The sequence below is a fragment of the Myxocyprinus asiaticus genome, chromosome 12, assembly GCF_019703515.2.
Source record: "Myxocyprinus asiaticus isolate MX2 ecotype Aquarium Trade chromosome 12, UBuf_Myxa_2, whole genome shotgun sequence".
NCBI classification, from domain to species: domain Eukaryota; kingdom Metazoa; phylum Chordata; class Actinopteri; order Cypriniformes; family Catostomidae; genus Myxocyprinus; species Myxocyprinus asiaticus.
Window position 1 is genome coordinate 19,786,774 of NC_059355.1, and position 16,499 is coordinate 19,803,272.

At 37.5% G+C, this 16,499-nt stretch overlaps 1 protein-coding gene across 3 annotated transcripts; it reads right to left on the bottom strand.

The window, feature by feature from the left end:
• Nucleotides 1-351: 351 nt before the first annotated feature.
• On the bottom strand, nucleotides 352-15,165 carry LOC127449004 (E3 ubiquitin/ISG15 ligase TRIM25-like). 3 transcript variants are annotated; one of them, XM_051712057.1, is made up of 11 exons: nucleotides 14,492-15,165; nucleotides 10,664-10,759; nucleotides 9,909-10,142; nucleotides 9,440-9,608; nucleotides 9,273-9,299; nucleotides 9,098-9,187; nucleotides 8,892-8,981; nucleotides 8,703-8,762; nucleotides 3,845-3,940; nucleotides 2,805-2,864; nucleotides 352-2,708 (listed from the first exon to the last, which is right to left on the bottom strand). In XM_051712057.1, the coding sequence occupies exons 1-11, from the start codon at nucleotides 15,083-15,085 to the stop codon at nucleotides 2,176-2,178; spliced, it is 2,049 nt and encodes a 682-aa protein (XP_051568017.1). In that variant the 5' UTR covers nucleotides 15,086-15,165; the 3' UTR covers nucleotides 352-2,175. The 3 variants fall into 3 exon arrangements, with proteins under 3 accessions (XP_051568017.1, XP_051568019.1, XP_051568018.1); XM_051712059.1 differs by lacking the exon at nucleotides 3,845-3,940; XM_051712058.1 differs by lacking the exon at nucleotides 9,273-9,299 and having other exon boundaries at nucleotides 14,492-15,164.
• Between the last annotated feature and the right edge of the window lie 1,334 nt (nucleotides 15,166-16,499).

Consider the following 16,499-nt stretch of genomic DNA (forward strand, 5'->3'; position numbering starts at 1 on the left):
TTTAAGCAGATGGAAATATGGTTTAATAAATTATTGTGTTATGTGAAAGTTGGATTAACTGGAAATGAACATTTAAGATTGGGACACTTTGCACTGACTACTGTGTGCCATAAACATGACATACGTTTGATACTTATGGCAGTTTTTTCCCCTCAAATACAACTGAAGCCTACTGACAATGTAAATGCCATAGTAGCTGCACTTGATGGAACATTCTGTTTAATCTGTGACTAGGCTTATTTTACTGTGTCCAAAGAACATACCAATACATATTCAAAGGTGGAGATGATTCTGCAAAATCATTTTCATTCATAAACATTTTTTTGTAAGTTAATAAGAACAATTACAGAATTCTTTGGCCATTTTTATTTTTTATTTGAACATTTCATTTTACAATACGACTAACAACAATGTGAGCTGCACAATTTAATAATTACCATTTCAGAACCAAGATTAAGACATTCCATTTTAAAGATCAAGCCACACAATGCGTATCATAAGTATGATGAATACAGCTGAGAATTTGAGAAAGAAAATAACTAGATATTCTTATATGAGGATATTTTATTCTGGTATGAGACATTGGTTCAAATCTTTCCCTTACAGTCTGTATCGTTCTTATTTAACTATATGTATATGTTCTCACTTTGAAAAACAATTCCAATAAATATTTTCATATAGTTGTTGTTTTTTCATCATATCCTATTTAAATATACAGCTTAATGCAAAATCAATCACAACTGTAATATGCAATACAAGCAAACAGAACTTCATTAGCTGTTTTGGAAATCTCAAATATATTAATTATTTAAGATTTCTTTCCTCCAAAGCAACAGAACTCTTGTTACTGTGGATTTTTAAAACAATCTCATCTGAAAATAGCAGATATATATATACATTTTGTGAATAGGCTACTGTGTAGTAGGCTTTTATTTTATGCCATTCACAATGATCCTAAAACAACAAAATTACAAAGGAACTTCAAGTGCACAGAAAGCATGTAAGCTTGAGTTCCTGTATGGAGACCAGCTGTTATATAGCTGAATTCTCAACTATATTTAAGGTGATCTTTCTCAATAGGCCTTTGACTTCTATGTTGCCCTGTCAGAAAGACATGCTAGCAGTTAGATCTACAGGCAGTTTTAATCTTTCATACTGAACTATCTATTTTGAGCTCACTGTAGTGAAGTGTTGAGTAGACTACTTTAGAAATGTAATCCGGTATTTATTACAAATTACATAACTAATATTGTACTCAGTAATGCAATCCTTTTAGATTACTTTTAGGTAATATAATCTGATTACTATTGGACTACTTATTCCATGTTTTGACAAAAATATAATTTTATGTATATGGAGTACCAATTTGCACTCTTTTCATAAAACATTGGCAAACATGCAATCAAACCACAATTTGCTTTTAAAATCAAGATTGACAGATAATGTAATCCATATGTAATCAAGTAATCCATACCTAAAAAGTACCTGTTATCTGCCTACATACGGTTAAAAATGCAATGTAATCGAATAAATTATTGTTTGTAATCGGATTACATAATCCAGATTACATGTACTCCATTTCTTCCCAACACTGACTAAGTGCCTGATCGTTTGGCAGAATTGCTCATGCTTAAAAACATGTCTTTTCAAATAGACAATGAAAGTGTTCCAACTGAAGCAAATAAAGATACTTCAGTCAGAATCCATGCCAACTAACTTAAGGTCTATCTGGAGCACAGTGGCAAAGGACTTTGCCCACGTACTGTAATAAAACCAACACATCACTATTTGTTTATGTGATAAAGTTAAATGCGTTAAACAACTACAAGACCTGCAAACTAACAGAGACTCAAACAAAAATGATGTATTCATAACATGTACATGCATATTGAATTTACTCCTTGTTAATCTATATAATATATCCATATCTATCATCTACATTTTTGGTCAGGATTAAAAGAAAGAGAAGTTATTTCTGAAAGTCTGCTGCATGCATTATGTATCATCACAGCAGACTGGAATTTGCATTAAACTTAACTCATTTTACCACCATGGTCCTTTGAAATATACCATATTTCCAAATGACCATATTTTAACATAACACACCTAGGTAATTAAAAACGAAATAATCAACATGAATTAATCTAAGCCAATATGAGTTCACCTCATACAGCTTTAGATACTGAGCTTGCACAGAGAAACAGAAGAGCCATTTGAGAAAATCCAGAAAGCTGGATACACGGGCTCAGAGAAAGGGAACACGAAAGTGTGGAAGGGATAGGCCCGGTCCTGCACGTTATAGAGCGTTGCGCTTCCTGCGTCGCAATCCAGCAGGATGCCCACGCGGCTAGAGTTGGTACTCGCCAACACCGTCTCAATGCTGTTGTGCCATGCAGAAAGCTTCACATTAAACCACTCCACACACCAGGATTCTGCATTACGCCCCAAACGGCTGGATGGACCCTTCCGGTCGATTCTGCCGTACGCAAGCCCCAATCCACAGAAGTTGTTGCTGCTCATTTTGATCTCCCAGTAATGCCGACCCTGAGAGAAACCCTTGGTGCAGAGCACCTGGGAACAAACAGAAAAGCGAGTAGGAATGTCGGGATAGTTAGCTGGCTCGTCTGAAATTGTCGCTTTGGTGTCATTTTCAGAGAGGAAGATCCGCTTATGGGCTGTTCTGACATCAAAATTGAGGATAGTGCCATCTAGAAGGGAGAAACACATGCACATAAATGTAAAAAAATGGTGAAGATTAACATGTGGATAAATGAACCTAAACTTTTCAAAGCAGACTAACTCACATTTAAGAAGGTCACTTCTTTTAACAAAGTTATCCAGAGCTGATGAAACAGCACAATGATCTGAAACGAGAAAGAGGAACTATAAAGAATTCAGCAATAACTAATGTAGCCCTCTTCTAGGGAATGAAAGATTTGGTTGCTTTGTTAATGCTTTAGCCAACTCCTCTGCTCAACACTCATCTTAGTTATTAAAATGTTCTCTGAACTCACACTAAAACACACTAAACCAAACATGGGTGAGGTTCTTTCATTTAATTACATTTGGCTGAATTTTTTTGCTTCTAGAGTCCGCTGTGTAATCTGGAATTGCTCTGTTTAGTGTAATTTTGGAGTACAGGCTTGTCACAATAAAGATTAAATTCAAATTAAACATTCTGTCATAACTCACTCATTTACTCTCCCTCACGTAGTTTAAAACCCGTATGACTTTCTTATGTGGAACATAAAAGGAGAAATATGAATACATATTCTGCTCAGTCTTTTCAATATATTTGCAGTTGAAAGGGACTCACATTAAAGCTTAAAATGCACCCAAAAGTATCATAAATGTAAATCAATGTGATTTGTGTGTCATATTCCAAGTCTTCTGAAGGCATATAATAGGTTTTGGTAAAAACAACCTAAAATGTAAGTTGACGTCCATCTTGACGTCCATTCATTAGTACATGAGAGAAGCTTGTTCACAGTGGTACATGTTCCAGCGAGAACCTGTTACTTTTAGCGCTAAACAACAACGCAAATTCTCGCGTAAACACGCAGGCCAATGTAGACGAGCTTCTCACATAGCACTCAAAAACGTGCAACAGACATCAAGATTTTCACTGAAAAAGGACACTTTTGGGACCTTTTTTTAAAGTCTTTAAGTGAGTCCCTATCAACTGCCCTTGTACAGAAAAACATTCATTAAAACATCTCCTTTTTAGTACCACATAAGAAAGAAAGTCAGGCGGGTTTGAAAACATGAGGGTTATGTGTAAATTATTTTTTAGGTGAACTATTCCTTTAAGTACGGCAAGATTAAACAATATGTTTTCACATACTTATTTCACGTATCTCTACAGTTTTAGGTCTGAGATCTAGCAAGTTTTCCATGCTTTTGGAGAAAGGACTTGTTCCTGTAGGGTGGTTCCAGGGTCCTAGCAAATGATATAAAATAATGTTAAAGTCATGTTTCTTAAGTGATTGACTCTGAAATTTCCATACCTTCAAACTCAGCACAGTTTAAAAAGGTGATATGGTGCAAGGTATGCGTGTGTGTTTGGGGGGGGGGGGGTTAAGTCATTCACTAAAGGTTAAGTCATTCACTAAATAGGAAGCAAGGGACCAAGGGTGAATCCTATAGCTTTCTATGCAGCTAAGTGCATTCATTCCTACAGTCCGACCAAATGTTCAGTTTCAGGCTGCAGATGATTTTTGGACCACTCAACATGTTTGGCAGACATGGGACAATGATAATCAGTATATAGATTCAGAATTTTATTTTATCACTGCCCACCATGTTTGGATGATGCTGGCCATTATTTTTAATCAGAATTATTTATTCAGCTTGATAGAAAATCAGCTGTAATGTCTGTAACGTCTCAAAAACATGAATAACCAACACTCCTAGAAAAATAAACAATTTGATGAAAAAAAAAAAAATCTGACTTTCTATAACTTGGTATTATTTAAAATGTCACAACTTAGAACCCGCTGTCCACATATGTGAACATCAACTATTTGCTCTAGAAAAATATTGTTCATTAGCTGCTACATCTTACAAATTAAAAAGGGAAATGGAAAATGCACACAGCAGCCTTGCTCGGGTCTCAGGAGGTTAATTAAAATACCACGGTATCAAGGTGCATTGCTTATACTATTAGCAGTATAATATTTAGTTATAGCTAAAGTTAGACTTAAAAATGACATTCCCTACCACAATTTGTTTGCTATTCTGTCAAACATAATTTTTTAATTATTACTTTAAGACTTATGAAATTGAATTTAGCAACAAAAAAAAGTTAATAATGTGTAAAGATTACTGCCCAGGTTAACAGTTCAGATATGCAGTTGATTCAGTAACTGGTTGACTTTTTGTAATATGAAGTATATGTATATGAGTATATGAAGTGACTGTAGTTTATATTTTATAAATTTAGTCCCAGGGCTCCAGACTGCGACAAAAATGGTAGCAAATGTGACCAAAAATAAATGATGGTGACGATCATTTAAAATCTAGTAGCCATTGGCGACAGTCGGTTGTGTGCGTTCATCTGTGGTTCTGTCAGATGTCAACTTGTGCGTTATTGAATATATCATTAGAGCGCACACCAGTGCCTCTCGTGCCACTTTTCACCCTTTCTGTTGAGATGAGCTGGCTGCACGCAAAAACAAACACAGCACGAGCCATGATGTTCGATTCGTGAAGAAATTGCTCTTTTGAACTGGGTCTTTTTAATGATTTACCTGAAAGGAACTCAGGAGCTCAGGTTTGCAGTTTAAGTCATCTCAAATATCTTTTATCTATTATATTTTTATACAGTAAATTCTGAAAGGGGTGTGAAAACTTGTGAAACAAATGGGGAACACAAACTTATGCACTCAACTACAGTATACAGTATATAGGCCCTATATAGTTGAAGTCAGAAATTTACATACACTTAGGTGAAGTCATTAAAACTCATTTTTTTTAACCACTCCACAGGTCGTTTAGGACATCTACTTTTAGTAATTTTTCCAACAATTGTTTACAGACAGATTGTTTCACTTTTAATTGACTATATCACAATTCCAGTGGGTCAGAATTTAACTGTGCCTTTAAGCAGCTTGGAAATTCCAGAAAATGATGTCAAGCCTTTAGACAATTAGCTTCTGATAGGAGATGTACTGAACTGGAGATGTACATGTGGATGTAGTTCAAGGCCTACCTTCAAACTCAGTGCCTCTTTGATTGACATCATAGGAAAATCAAAAGAAATCAGCCAAGACCTCAGAAAAAAAAAATTGTGGACCTCCACAAGTCTGGTTCATCCTTGGGAGCAATTTCCAAACACCTGGCGGTACCACGTTCATCTGTACAAACAACAGTAAGCAAGTATAAACACCATGGGACCACGCAGCCATCATACCGTTCAGGAAGGAGACGCATTCTGTCTCCCAGAGATGAACGTAGTTTGGTGCGAAAAGTGCACATAAATCCCAGAACAATAGCAAAGGACCTTGTGAAGATGCTGGAAGAAACAGGTAGACAAGTATCTATATCCACAGTAAAACGAGCCCTATATTAACATAACCTGAAAGGCTGCTCAGCAAGGAAGAAGCCATTGCTCCATAAAAAAGCCAGACTACAGTTTGCAAGTGCACATGGGGACAAAGATTTTACTTTTTGGAGAAATGTCCTCTGGTCTGATGAATCAAAAATTGAACTGTTTGGCCATAATGACCATTGTTATGTTTGGAGGAAAAAGGGTGAGGCTTGCAGGCCAAAGAACACCATCCCAACTATGAAGCAAGGGGGTGGTACTTTGCTGCAGGAGGAACTGGTGCACTTCACAAAATAGATGGCATCATAAGGAAGGAAAATTATGTGGATATACTGAAGCAACATATCAAGACATCAGCCAGGAAGTTGAAGCTTGGTCGCAAATGGGTCTTCCAAATGGACAATAACCCCAAGAATACTTCCAATGTTTTGGCAAAATGGCTTAAGAACAACAAAGTCAAGGTATTGGAGTGGCCATCACAAAGCTCTGACCTCAATCCGATAGAAAATTTGTGGGCAGAACTGAAAAAGCATGTGCGAGCAAGGAGGCCTAGAAACTTGACTCAGTTACACCAGTTCTGTCTGAAGGAATGGGCCAAAATTCCAGCAACTTATTGTGAGAAGCTTGTGGAAGGCTACACAAAACATCTGACCCAAGTTAAACAATTTAAAGGCAATGCTACCAAATACTAACAAAGTGTATGTAAACTTCTGACCCACTGGGAATGTGATGAAAGAAATAAAAGCTGAAATAAATAATTCTCATTTCACATTCTTAAAATAAAGTAGTGATCCTAAATGACCTAAGACAGGGAATGTTTCTACGATCAAATTTTTAGTCTGTTTTTTAGTCTGGAGCCCTGTTTAGAACATCAGTTTTGTACCATACACATCAAGCGTTTGTAAGGCCGATTAGAGCTGTTTATCGGTAGACTTTCAGAGAAACGTGGCACATCTGTCTAACACAGAGTCTGTGTGCATGCTCAGAATCCCTGTCCTTGTGCTGCTCTAATCAAGGAGGTGATTGACAGAGAAAAATGCTTGTTCACATTCAGGGTTGCACAACTAACGTTGTTGACACGGTCAGCCAGAAATAGTCCCTCACCATGCGATTTATAAAACAGGAAAACAATCTGGCAGTTAGAAAAGCACTTTAAAGGGATAGTAAAATTGAAACTTCTCATGATTTACTCACCCTCCTGGCATCCCAGATGTTTATGACTTTCTTTCTTCTGCAGAACACAAATTAAGTTTTTTAAAAGAATATTTCAGGTTTGTAGGTCCTTACAATGGAAATGAGTTGGTGCTAAAATGTTTAAGCTCCAAAATCCACATAAAGGGAGCATAAAAGTAATACATATGACACAAGTGGTTAAATCCATGTGTTCAGACACGATATAATAGGTGTGGGTGAGAAACAGATCAATATTGAAGTCATTTTTATCATTAATTCTTCTCTCTGCCCAGTAGGGGGCGATATGCATTAAGACCGTGAATCACCAAAAGCAGAAGAAGGATGGGAAAGTGAAACTGAAGTGGAGACTGACTGAGAAGGAGAATTTATAGTAAACAAAGGACTTAAATATTGATCTGTTTCTCACCTACACCTATCAAGACATTGATTTAACCACTGGAGTCGTATGGATTACTTTTATGTCACCCTTATGTGGAATTTGGAGCTTCAAAATTTTGGCACCCATTCACTTGCATTTTGAGGACCAACAGAGCTGAAATATTCTTCTAAAAATCTTCATTTTTGTTCAGCAGATGAAAGAAAGTCATACACATCTGGGATGGCATGAGGGCGAGTAAATGATGAGTTTTCATTTTTGGGTGAACTGTTCCTTTAAATTGGAGTCTACTGACATGACAGAATGCATCCCCATTATTGTCTGCACACTAGATCCTGTGGCCGCCCAAAACCATCCTAAGAGCGGCTGCAAGAGGATGGGGGCAACAGGTAGTCTAGGCTAAATATGTTCAGACACTCATGTAAACTTTTAGCTACGTTACAGCTCGACATATGCCTACCTATTGTGGAATACTTGCAATAAAAAGGTGCTTAAGAGGAGATAACTCTATGATTGATGTTTATTTTATCTGATCCGATCCATTCACATACAAAACAATGTAGACCGTCTGCCATTATTTTCCCCTCAGGTGTCAAACTACTATGCCTGTTTCCATGGCAAACTACTGGACCCCAGGCATAGTCTAGATGGCTATCTAATGCCTGACATCATACAGTATAGTGAATTTTTTGTAAATACATATTATCTAAAACCCATTACATTGTGGCAAACATAAATCTATCTATTGTGTACTGTAGGACTGTACGTGTAAGAGAGTCTGATTTCTACAGGGGGGTATGGTGGCAAAGTCTTTTTAGTAAGTCAGTCCACTTGGCTGTGTGGATGTGGATGTGTAGGCTAATCGACTCGGAATTAAAACAGTGAATGTCGTACTAGTTCGCAGGTATGAATATTAGTTAAATCAACATTCATTTTCAGAACATTCTGGGATTCAATCTGTGAAACATAAAAAAACAACATACCAATCCAAGCGATACACGTGTGAATATTTTCTACACACACACACAACACTATTTCAGGTCAGGCTGTCAATTAACAATAATTGTCAGGGTGGTCAGAGCTTACGGTTTGCCCTCTGGTCTTTACGCTCTTTGTGATCTCTCTGCTCTTTAGAATGACTCTTTTCTAACAGAAAAAGAGAAGAATGAGAATGATGCAGAGGACAATAAAGAGCTAAGTTACAAACAAGGTATGAACATATATTTTATTAATATTGTTGTTGATGGTTTAAAGAAACAGTCCTTCATGACTTACGGGGCGGATTCTTCTTTTTAGCTCCTGAATCTCTGGTTCTTAAAGGGGCTCCAGGACTAGGAGACCTCAAATGAATGGGTGGAACAGAGACTGAAAGACATAGAGAGAAAAATGTATCAGAAACTGGATGGATGGATGGATGGATGCTCTGAGAAAACAACATATGCATAACCTATTGCTTGAAGTGCATTGGTGTTACAACTTACACATTCCTCTTGGATTTGACAGGGTTACAGGATTTTCACTGGTTCCTGGGAACAGGTTTCCTGGACTATTAGCAGAGTAGTTCACACCATCTACATGTATTTGTATTAAGTAAGGAAAACATCAATAAGGTATAATCACAACTTCCACACTAATCACTATAAAAGAAAATCTCACCGGAGTCAAGAACAGCTTTCTCAAACTCTGTAAAAACATTTGTATGTCTGAATTCAATGCATGCAAAGACTGAGTACTATTGCTGTATACTGTACCATTTGCAAATTATCATATCAGCTAAAACATGCTGCACTGCACAATTTACACAAGCTCCCACACTAACACACCTGGTTTAAGTATCGGGATTCTGTTCTCTGCTGGTTGATCCAGAAATTTGGTGATCCATGCCTTCAGGGCAACTGTAGAGGAGTGGTAAGCTATCACCTCTTTGGAGTCCACATTTATGCGAGGGACATAGGGCTCAAAATTTACCACTGAGGGCAAATCAACAGAGGTCTGTGATAGAAATGGAAAAGTCAAGAGTACATATATACATCTTGCAAGCTGCATCAATGACCACAGACAAACAACATTGGGGCTATTTGTAAAACTGATCCAAGTATGAGAGCTGATCTTGAATTGGCTTTTGCTCTTCCTAAGAGATCTTAGACCAACACTCTCTCAGACTTGATTTGTTGCACTAGGTCTGATCATATAAATTATAAAAATAAAGTAAAAAATAACAGCAATGCACCAGAATTATCTGGATGGATGCAATAATACACATCTGGTCCCGTAAACTGTTCTCTGAATCACCTTTATGAAGGAGAGTGACTGTGACTGATCCAGCAGGCTGTTGATCTCAGATTTGGTTCTATTCATCTTCTCAACATTTTCATTACATTTCTTTATCAGGGAGGCCAGTTTGCTCTGACCTTTCTCCTGTTCCTTATTGAGGGCAAGAATGGCCTCTTTCTCATCTCTTTCAAACATTTCTCGGATATGTCTGTATTCTGCCTCAAGAATACGTTTGCGGGTTGCTGCATACTCCTGAAAAAGCAGAAATTAGGAAAAATATAAGCAAAGCTCAAATTAAGGGGAATACAATACAAACAAGAACATTCCATACACTGCATCTAAAGGAGCACCAGGTGTCTGTGATGGTACAGTAGCTGAAGAGACTTACTACAGTATACACATCTTGACATTTAAAGAAGACAAACACATTACATTTATTCATTTGGCAGACACTTTTATCCAAAACAACTTACATCAGATTCAAGGCACGCATTTTATCATTAGACTATGAGCGAATCCAACAGATGACCTTGACATTGCTAGCAGGATATTCTTGCAGTCAAAATACAGGAATAACAAACAATCAGGGCTGTATTTCTCAAAAGCATCGTAAACCTAAGTAGATCGTTGAAACCACTGGCGTCAATGGCCTCTACGGTCAACTTAAGCTTGCGTTGCTTTTGGCAAACACAACCCAGACACGCCACATAGGCCTAGTTTCTGGACAGACTGATTGCGGAACATTTTCAAAAGGAAGAGGAACATTCGCCAACCTTTAATTTGCTTTGTTGCTCCTTCATCTGCGTGATGACCTGCTGATTCTTGTCAGTTTTGGCATCAAGAGTGTTGAGCTTGTCAATCAGGTCAGTCTAAAGAGATTCAACAAACACAAGACCACATGTGGAAGTTTCCTACTACACAGTTTCATTTTAAAAAGAATCAAATTCACAAAACAAACAAGTAAAAACATAATTGCAATGCTTGAAAGGTCATGGAGCATTTGCCTCTGTATTCAGGTTAGAGTACTTTTAAAGCAATAGTTCCCCCCAAATTTCTCTCATCATTTACTCACCCTCATGCATCCCAGAAGTAGAAAAAAACCTAATGGCCCCCTTTACACCTGGCATGTGTTTTCTGTGATCAGATCACGACCGGATCACGCTTGACCACGTTAAATGACAGGTGTAAATGCACCGAAAACGCAGTGTGAATGGATTATGACCGGATCACTGAAACTATATTCAGAGGCGGCCTGCGACGCCTGACTACATTTAATAAAGGTGTAAATGCAAATGCGTTTTCATTAACTGGATCCAAATATGTAAGTTAAAGCGCTGTGTTGTGTGTTCTTGTCTTTTTCTGTTAATTCAGCCATCGCAATGTGACGAACACAATAGACACTGCTGTCTTGCAATCTTGTTACACAAACAATGAACAATATCTCATGAATTATTCCATTGGAATACACTTGGAATATCAAGTTTCTCTCAAATCCCCACTCGCTCACATCTCTATCCTGTCTTCTAATCATGCGCATCACACATGGAACCAGTCTTCACTCGCGCGTTTCAGATGAAGCACATTTAGCAAAGCGGTGAACGGGAGACAAATATCATTAAATTGGTTTTGGCGACCTGAAATTTATCCGCCAAAAAATGTTCAATGAAAGAAAAACCCTGACTGTTAGTGTTAGAAAGCATCTGAATTATCCATCAATGTTTTTAAAATTAGCAAAAAGACAGAGAATTTTCAATTACCACAGCCTCTGATGTAATATGCAAGTAGTGTTTTCCATTTTGATCGGATCTCTATCATCTATCACAGTTTCACAGTGGAGATGCATTTGACTGCAAGGTGTAAATGCAATCCAGCTAAAGAAAATCCAGATACTATCCAGACATGAAACATATGTTAACAGAATGTTCCGGGTTCAATACAAGTTAAGCTCAATCGACGGCATGTGGCATATTACTGATTACCACAAAAATTTATTTAGACTCATCTCTCCTTTTATTTAAAAAAAAAAAAAGAAGAAAAAAAAAATCAAGGTTACAGTGAGGCACTTACAATGGAAGTAAATGTGGCCAATTTTTGGAAGGTTTAAATGCAGAAATGTGACGCTTATAATTGTATAAAAGCACTTGCATTAATTCTTCTGTTAAAACTTGTGTATTATTTGAGCTTTAAGTTGTTTAAATTGTCGTTTTTACAGTCATTTTTGGGTTTGTTGACATTACATCGTCATGGTAGCAAAATTGTAAAATTGGCTATAACTTTATACAGAAATGGTTAATAAGTGATTTTATCACACTAAAATCATGTTAACACGCTTAACTTGTATTGAACCCGGAACACTCCTTTAATGCAAAGTGTAAATGGGGCAATGACTCCGTGCTCATTAAAGCCACGCCCACTACCTACAGCTGCTAGTCATTGCCACTAATTAGATGGCAGACTTAAGGCTAATATATACTTCTTGGGATAATAGGTGCCATCAGGCTGCTGGCTGTTTGATGGTCCAAAAAGCATATTTAGGCAGCATACAAGTACTCCACATGACTCCAGTTGATCAATTAATATCTTCAGAAGCTAACTGATAGGTTTGTGTAAGAAACAAATAGACAATTAAAAACGTTTTTAACTTTAAATAGTTGTTTCCGGTTAGCGCTGGATCGTTGTTCGAAATGAACTACCTCTCCCGTGAGGTTCATTCCTCTGTTGTAATCAAAGCGTGCGCTTACGACTTCTCACGTGAATGCGCCATTGGGCTTGCATCATGAGATGGTATTGTGATGTTTAAACTGCTGGCAGGAAGCGATTTTTAAAAGTTATAGTTATCGATTTATTTTTTTACACACGGTTCAGTTCAGAAGACATTAACTGATCTACTGGAGTCGTGTGGATTACTTTTACTGCCTGAATATGCCTTTTGGACCGTCAAACAGCCAGCAGCCTGATGGCACCCGTTTACTTGCATTGTAGAGCAGAAATGGGCTTTAAAAAAAAAAATCTTCATTTCAGCTCTGCTGAAGAAGGAAAGTCACACACATCTGGGATGGCTTAAAGGAAAGTAAATCATGAGAGAATTTAGATTTTTTTTTGGGGGGGTGAATTAACTCTTCAACTCAACATAACCTCCCTACTAGTGCATCTAAAATGTTTACACCAGATGTGTATGACTTTTTATCTTATGCAGAACACAAATGAAGATTTTTGGAAGAATATCTTTGCTTCATAGGTCCATACAATAGAAGTGAATGGTGACCAAAACTTTGAAGCTCCAAAAAGCACAAAGGTAATCCATATGACTCTAGTGGATTAATCCATGTCTTCTGAAGCGATCCAGTCGGTTTTGGGTGAGAACAGACCAAAATATAACTCCTTTTTCACCAGAAAACTTGACATCAGCAGTCTCCTTGGCAAACACTATTTCAAGCTCGATTACCCTTGCTAGCAGCAACTAGTGCTCTGCACATGCATCAAGCACTAGGAAGTGTAATTGAGTTTGAAATTATGGTCATGCCTAGAAACTGCAATGGCAAGATGTACAGTGAAAAAAAATCATCTTTTTTGGTCTGTTTTTACCCAAAGCCGATTGTATCGCTTCAGGAAAAAATGGGTTAAACCACTGTAATCATAAGGATTCATTTTATGCTGCCTTTGTGCTTTTTGGCGCTTCAAAGTTTTGGTCACCATTTACTTGCATGGTATGGACCTACAAAGCTGAGATATTATTCTAAAAATCCGCATTTGCCTTCTGCAGAAGAAAGTCATACACATCTGGGATGCATGAGGCTGAGTAAACGATGAGGAAGTCAAAGCATTTTTGGATGAACTATTCCTTTAAGCCAGCATTATTACGATAAAATGCGCTGTCAAAATCTATTATTGCGTAGGTCAGTGGTTCCCAACCCTGTTCCTGTTCTCCCTTATCTGACACACCCAATTCAGGTCATAGAGTCTCTACTAACAAGCTAATGAGTTAAATTAGGTGTGTTTGATTAGGAAGATATCCAAAATGTGTAGTGCCGGGGGCCTCCAGGAACAGGGTTGGGAACCACTGGTGTAGGTTATAGGGAGACTGGGGCTAGCTTGTCACAAGTAACTACATGGTTTAGAGAGAAAAGTCCAATTACACAAACGTGTTTTAACTCGCAGTGTTATTTTGTTTATTTTTCAATCTAGCTTAAAACCACTGTAAATTAGAGTAATTTTTGTGAATAATATTCTGACCTAAAATTGCAAAAATCATTCTACAATAGCTGTTAGGAAAACAACTGAATGCAGATATAGTGTGAGGAAGTTGTCACATTTACATTGGGGCAAGAGGTCACGTACAATACAAATCATTAATTACAATTTGACGCTGTTTCATTAATGGTTTTGTTTCATAATTTTCATAACTGTATGCAGTTCAACAGCTAAGACCACGTTAATTTTCAAAAATAAACCTACCCTGAGAAATATTCACGAGTAAAACGTAACATCTTGCCCCAGTCCTCTCATAACATTACCGATTACACTCTAGTAAATTATCACAATTTCCAGGTTTGACTACCACCCAATAAATAACAGTTTAGCCTGATTGAGTTTTAAGATACCTTGTGTTTGATGCGCTGATCATCTGCGTTGGTAAACTTACAGCCCTTATGTACGTTCTGCAGACAGGTGCTACAGATGCAGCACTGGTGATGAGAGCAGTATAACTCCATCAACTTGCCGTGATCGGGACAGAGACGATCCATCAGATCAGGAAGCGGTTCCGAGAGCTGATGCGCCCGGAATATGGCATTCTCCAGGTGAGGCCTCACATGATCCTCACAGTAAGACGCCATACACGTCAGACAAGTATTCACCGCTTTGGCCTCCATGCAATTGTCACATTTGATTTGCTCTTCATCTTTATTTTTCACCTCAATAGGATCATTGACGGGTTCGGAGACACCCGCCTTTACTCGGTATGCCTCCACCACAGCGCTGAGGACGGTGTTCTTCTTGAGATCAGGTTTGCTGTTAAAACGCATACGGCAGTTAGGGCAGAACAGAGAGGATGTTGTGTCGTTCCATGACGCCTCGAGACAGCTGGCGCAAAAACTGTGTCCACAGAGTAAACTAACTGGGTTTTTGAACAGACATAAACAGATGCTGCATGTCAAATCGTCCTCGAGACTCAACAGAGACATGTTTTCGGCCATTGTGAGAGGTCGAGAAGCGCAGCGATCATCCACACACACGGAACAGCGCCTCAGCGAAAATGAAACTAAATAGTGATGAATCTTTTATATGACTCGGAAGAACGAGTAGTCTCCGAGAATGATTCGTTCATTTTGTCGCAGCCACGCATGTGCAAAATCCGTGCTCGAGTTTCGTTCATTTGGTTGATTTGAAATAAAATGTAATTTATTTTTCCTTCATGATGCGTCCCCTCGTTTTATTTATTTATTTGTATGTCCTTGTTGGGAATAGACCCAAATAAAGTATTAATTTTATATTAACTAATTTTACACTTGGGATAAAATATCGTCTCAACACTTCCTGCATGAAATACATGAAAATAATTCATCATGACGATTCATATGATTTTAAAAAGACATGTATTGCCATACTGACATTTACTGATCACGATACAAACAATTGCAACACACTGACTGTAAGCTGTAAAGAAAAAAGAATGGAAAAATGACCAGTAATTGTCATTCGTGAATGATTGCTGAGCCTGGAGGTCACGTGTCAAATGAACGACGATCGTTCATTTGAGTCAAGTCAGTAAAATGATCCGATCTTCCCATGGCTAAAACTAAATTAGGTGAAGAAACGAAACTTATCGCGATAGGAGAAAGGTGCCTGAGTTTGTTCCTGGCAGGCTACTCTCAGGTAACCTGTGAGAGTGAATCAGCAGGTTCAACCATCTCGCTGTTTAACAAAGCCTGATTTCAAAAATGATTTCCAATAGCATTTAATTAGCTCTCCAACTTTTCGAAACATGTTGAAAATCAAACGTATAATCTAGTCGCCATTCAAATGTTGCTGTTATTTAACAATTAATTAAATTGAATTAAATTAATAATTCTGTAAAAAATTAATTGCTATAAATACTGATATTTGTCGTAATTTAAAATCTTAAATTTTGAATGTGTTGAAATTTCCCCCTGAAAGACCATATTTTGTCATGTTTTCCATGTAAGTTTTAGGGCATTCAATTTTAATTCACTTTTTAATGTCAGCAAAATATGTAGCCTAACACATTATTATTATTATTATTATTATTATTATTATTATTATTGATGCCATAAAAAAACGCGTCGACTCATCAAATGTACACAAGAGGACGTTGTTTGCTTGTAAAACCGGATTCATTTGGCCAGTTTGTTGAGCCACTGATTAGGGTTTAGTGAAGTTTATGGGACTGAAAATCGATGGTAAGGATTATTAATAATGGTAAAAATAGCAGGTTCCCATTTTTCCCCAGTGTCAATAATATCAATAATCTCTCTGCAACGTTAATGTTCTGTTCAGTTTACTCCCAGAGGATTATTGTGCTCAACTCGTGTCCGAAGAGACTAAGCGTTTAAGTGTTTTAATGTCGTTGTTTTCACTATTGTAAATATA

What these genes read in the sequence shown, in the direction of transcription:
- LOC127449004 (XM_051712057.1), bottom strand. Translation starts at nt 15,085, where the DNA reads ATGGCCGAAAACATGTCTCTGTTGAGTCTCGAGGACGATTTGACATGC. An exon ending in AGTCACTCTCCTTCATAAAG is followed by an intron (nt 9,609 to 9,908) that starts GTGATTCAGAGA and finishes TTTCTATCACAG; the next exon opens with ACCTCTGTTGATTTGCCCTC. An exon ending in TGTAGAGATACGTGAAATAA is followed by an intron (nt 2,865 to 3,844) that starts GTATGTGAAAAC and finishes TTCTCGTTTCAG; the next exon opens with ATCATTGTGCTGTTTCATCA.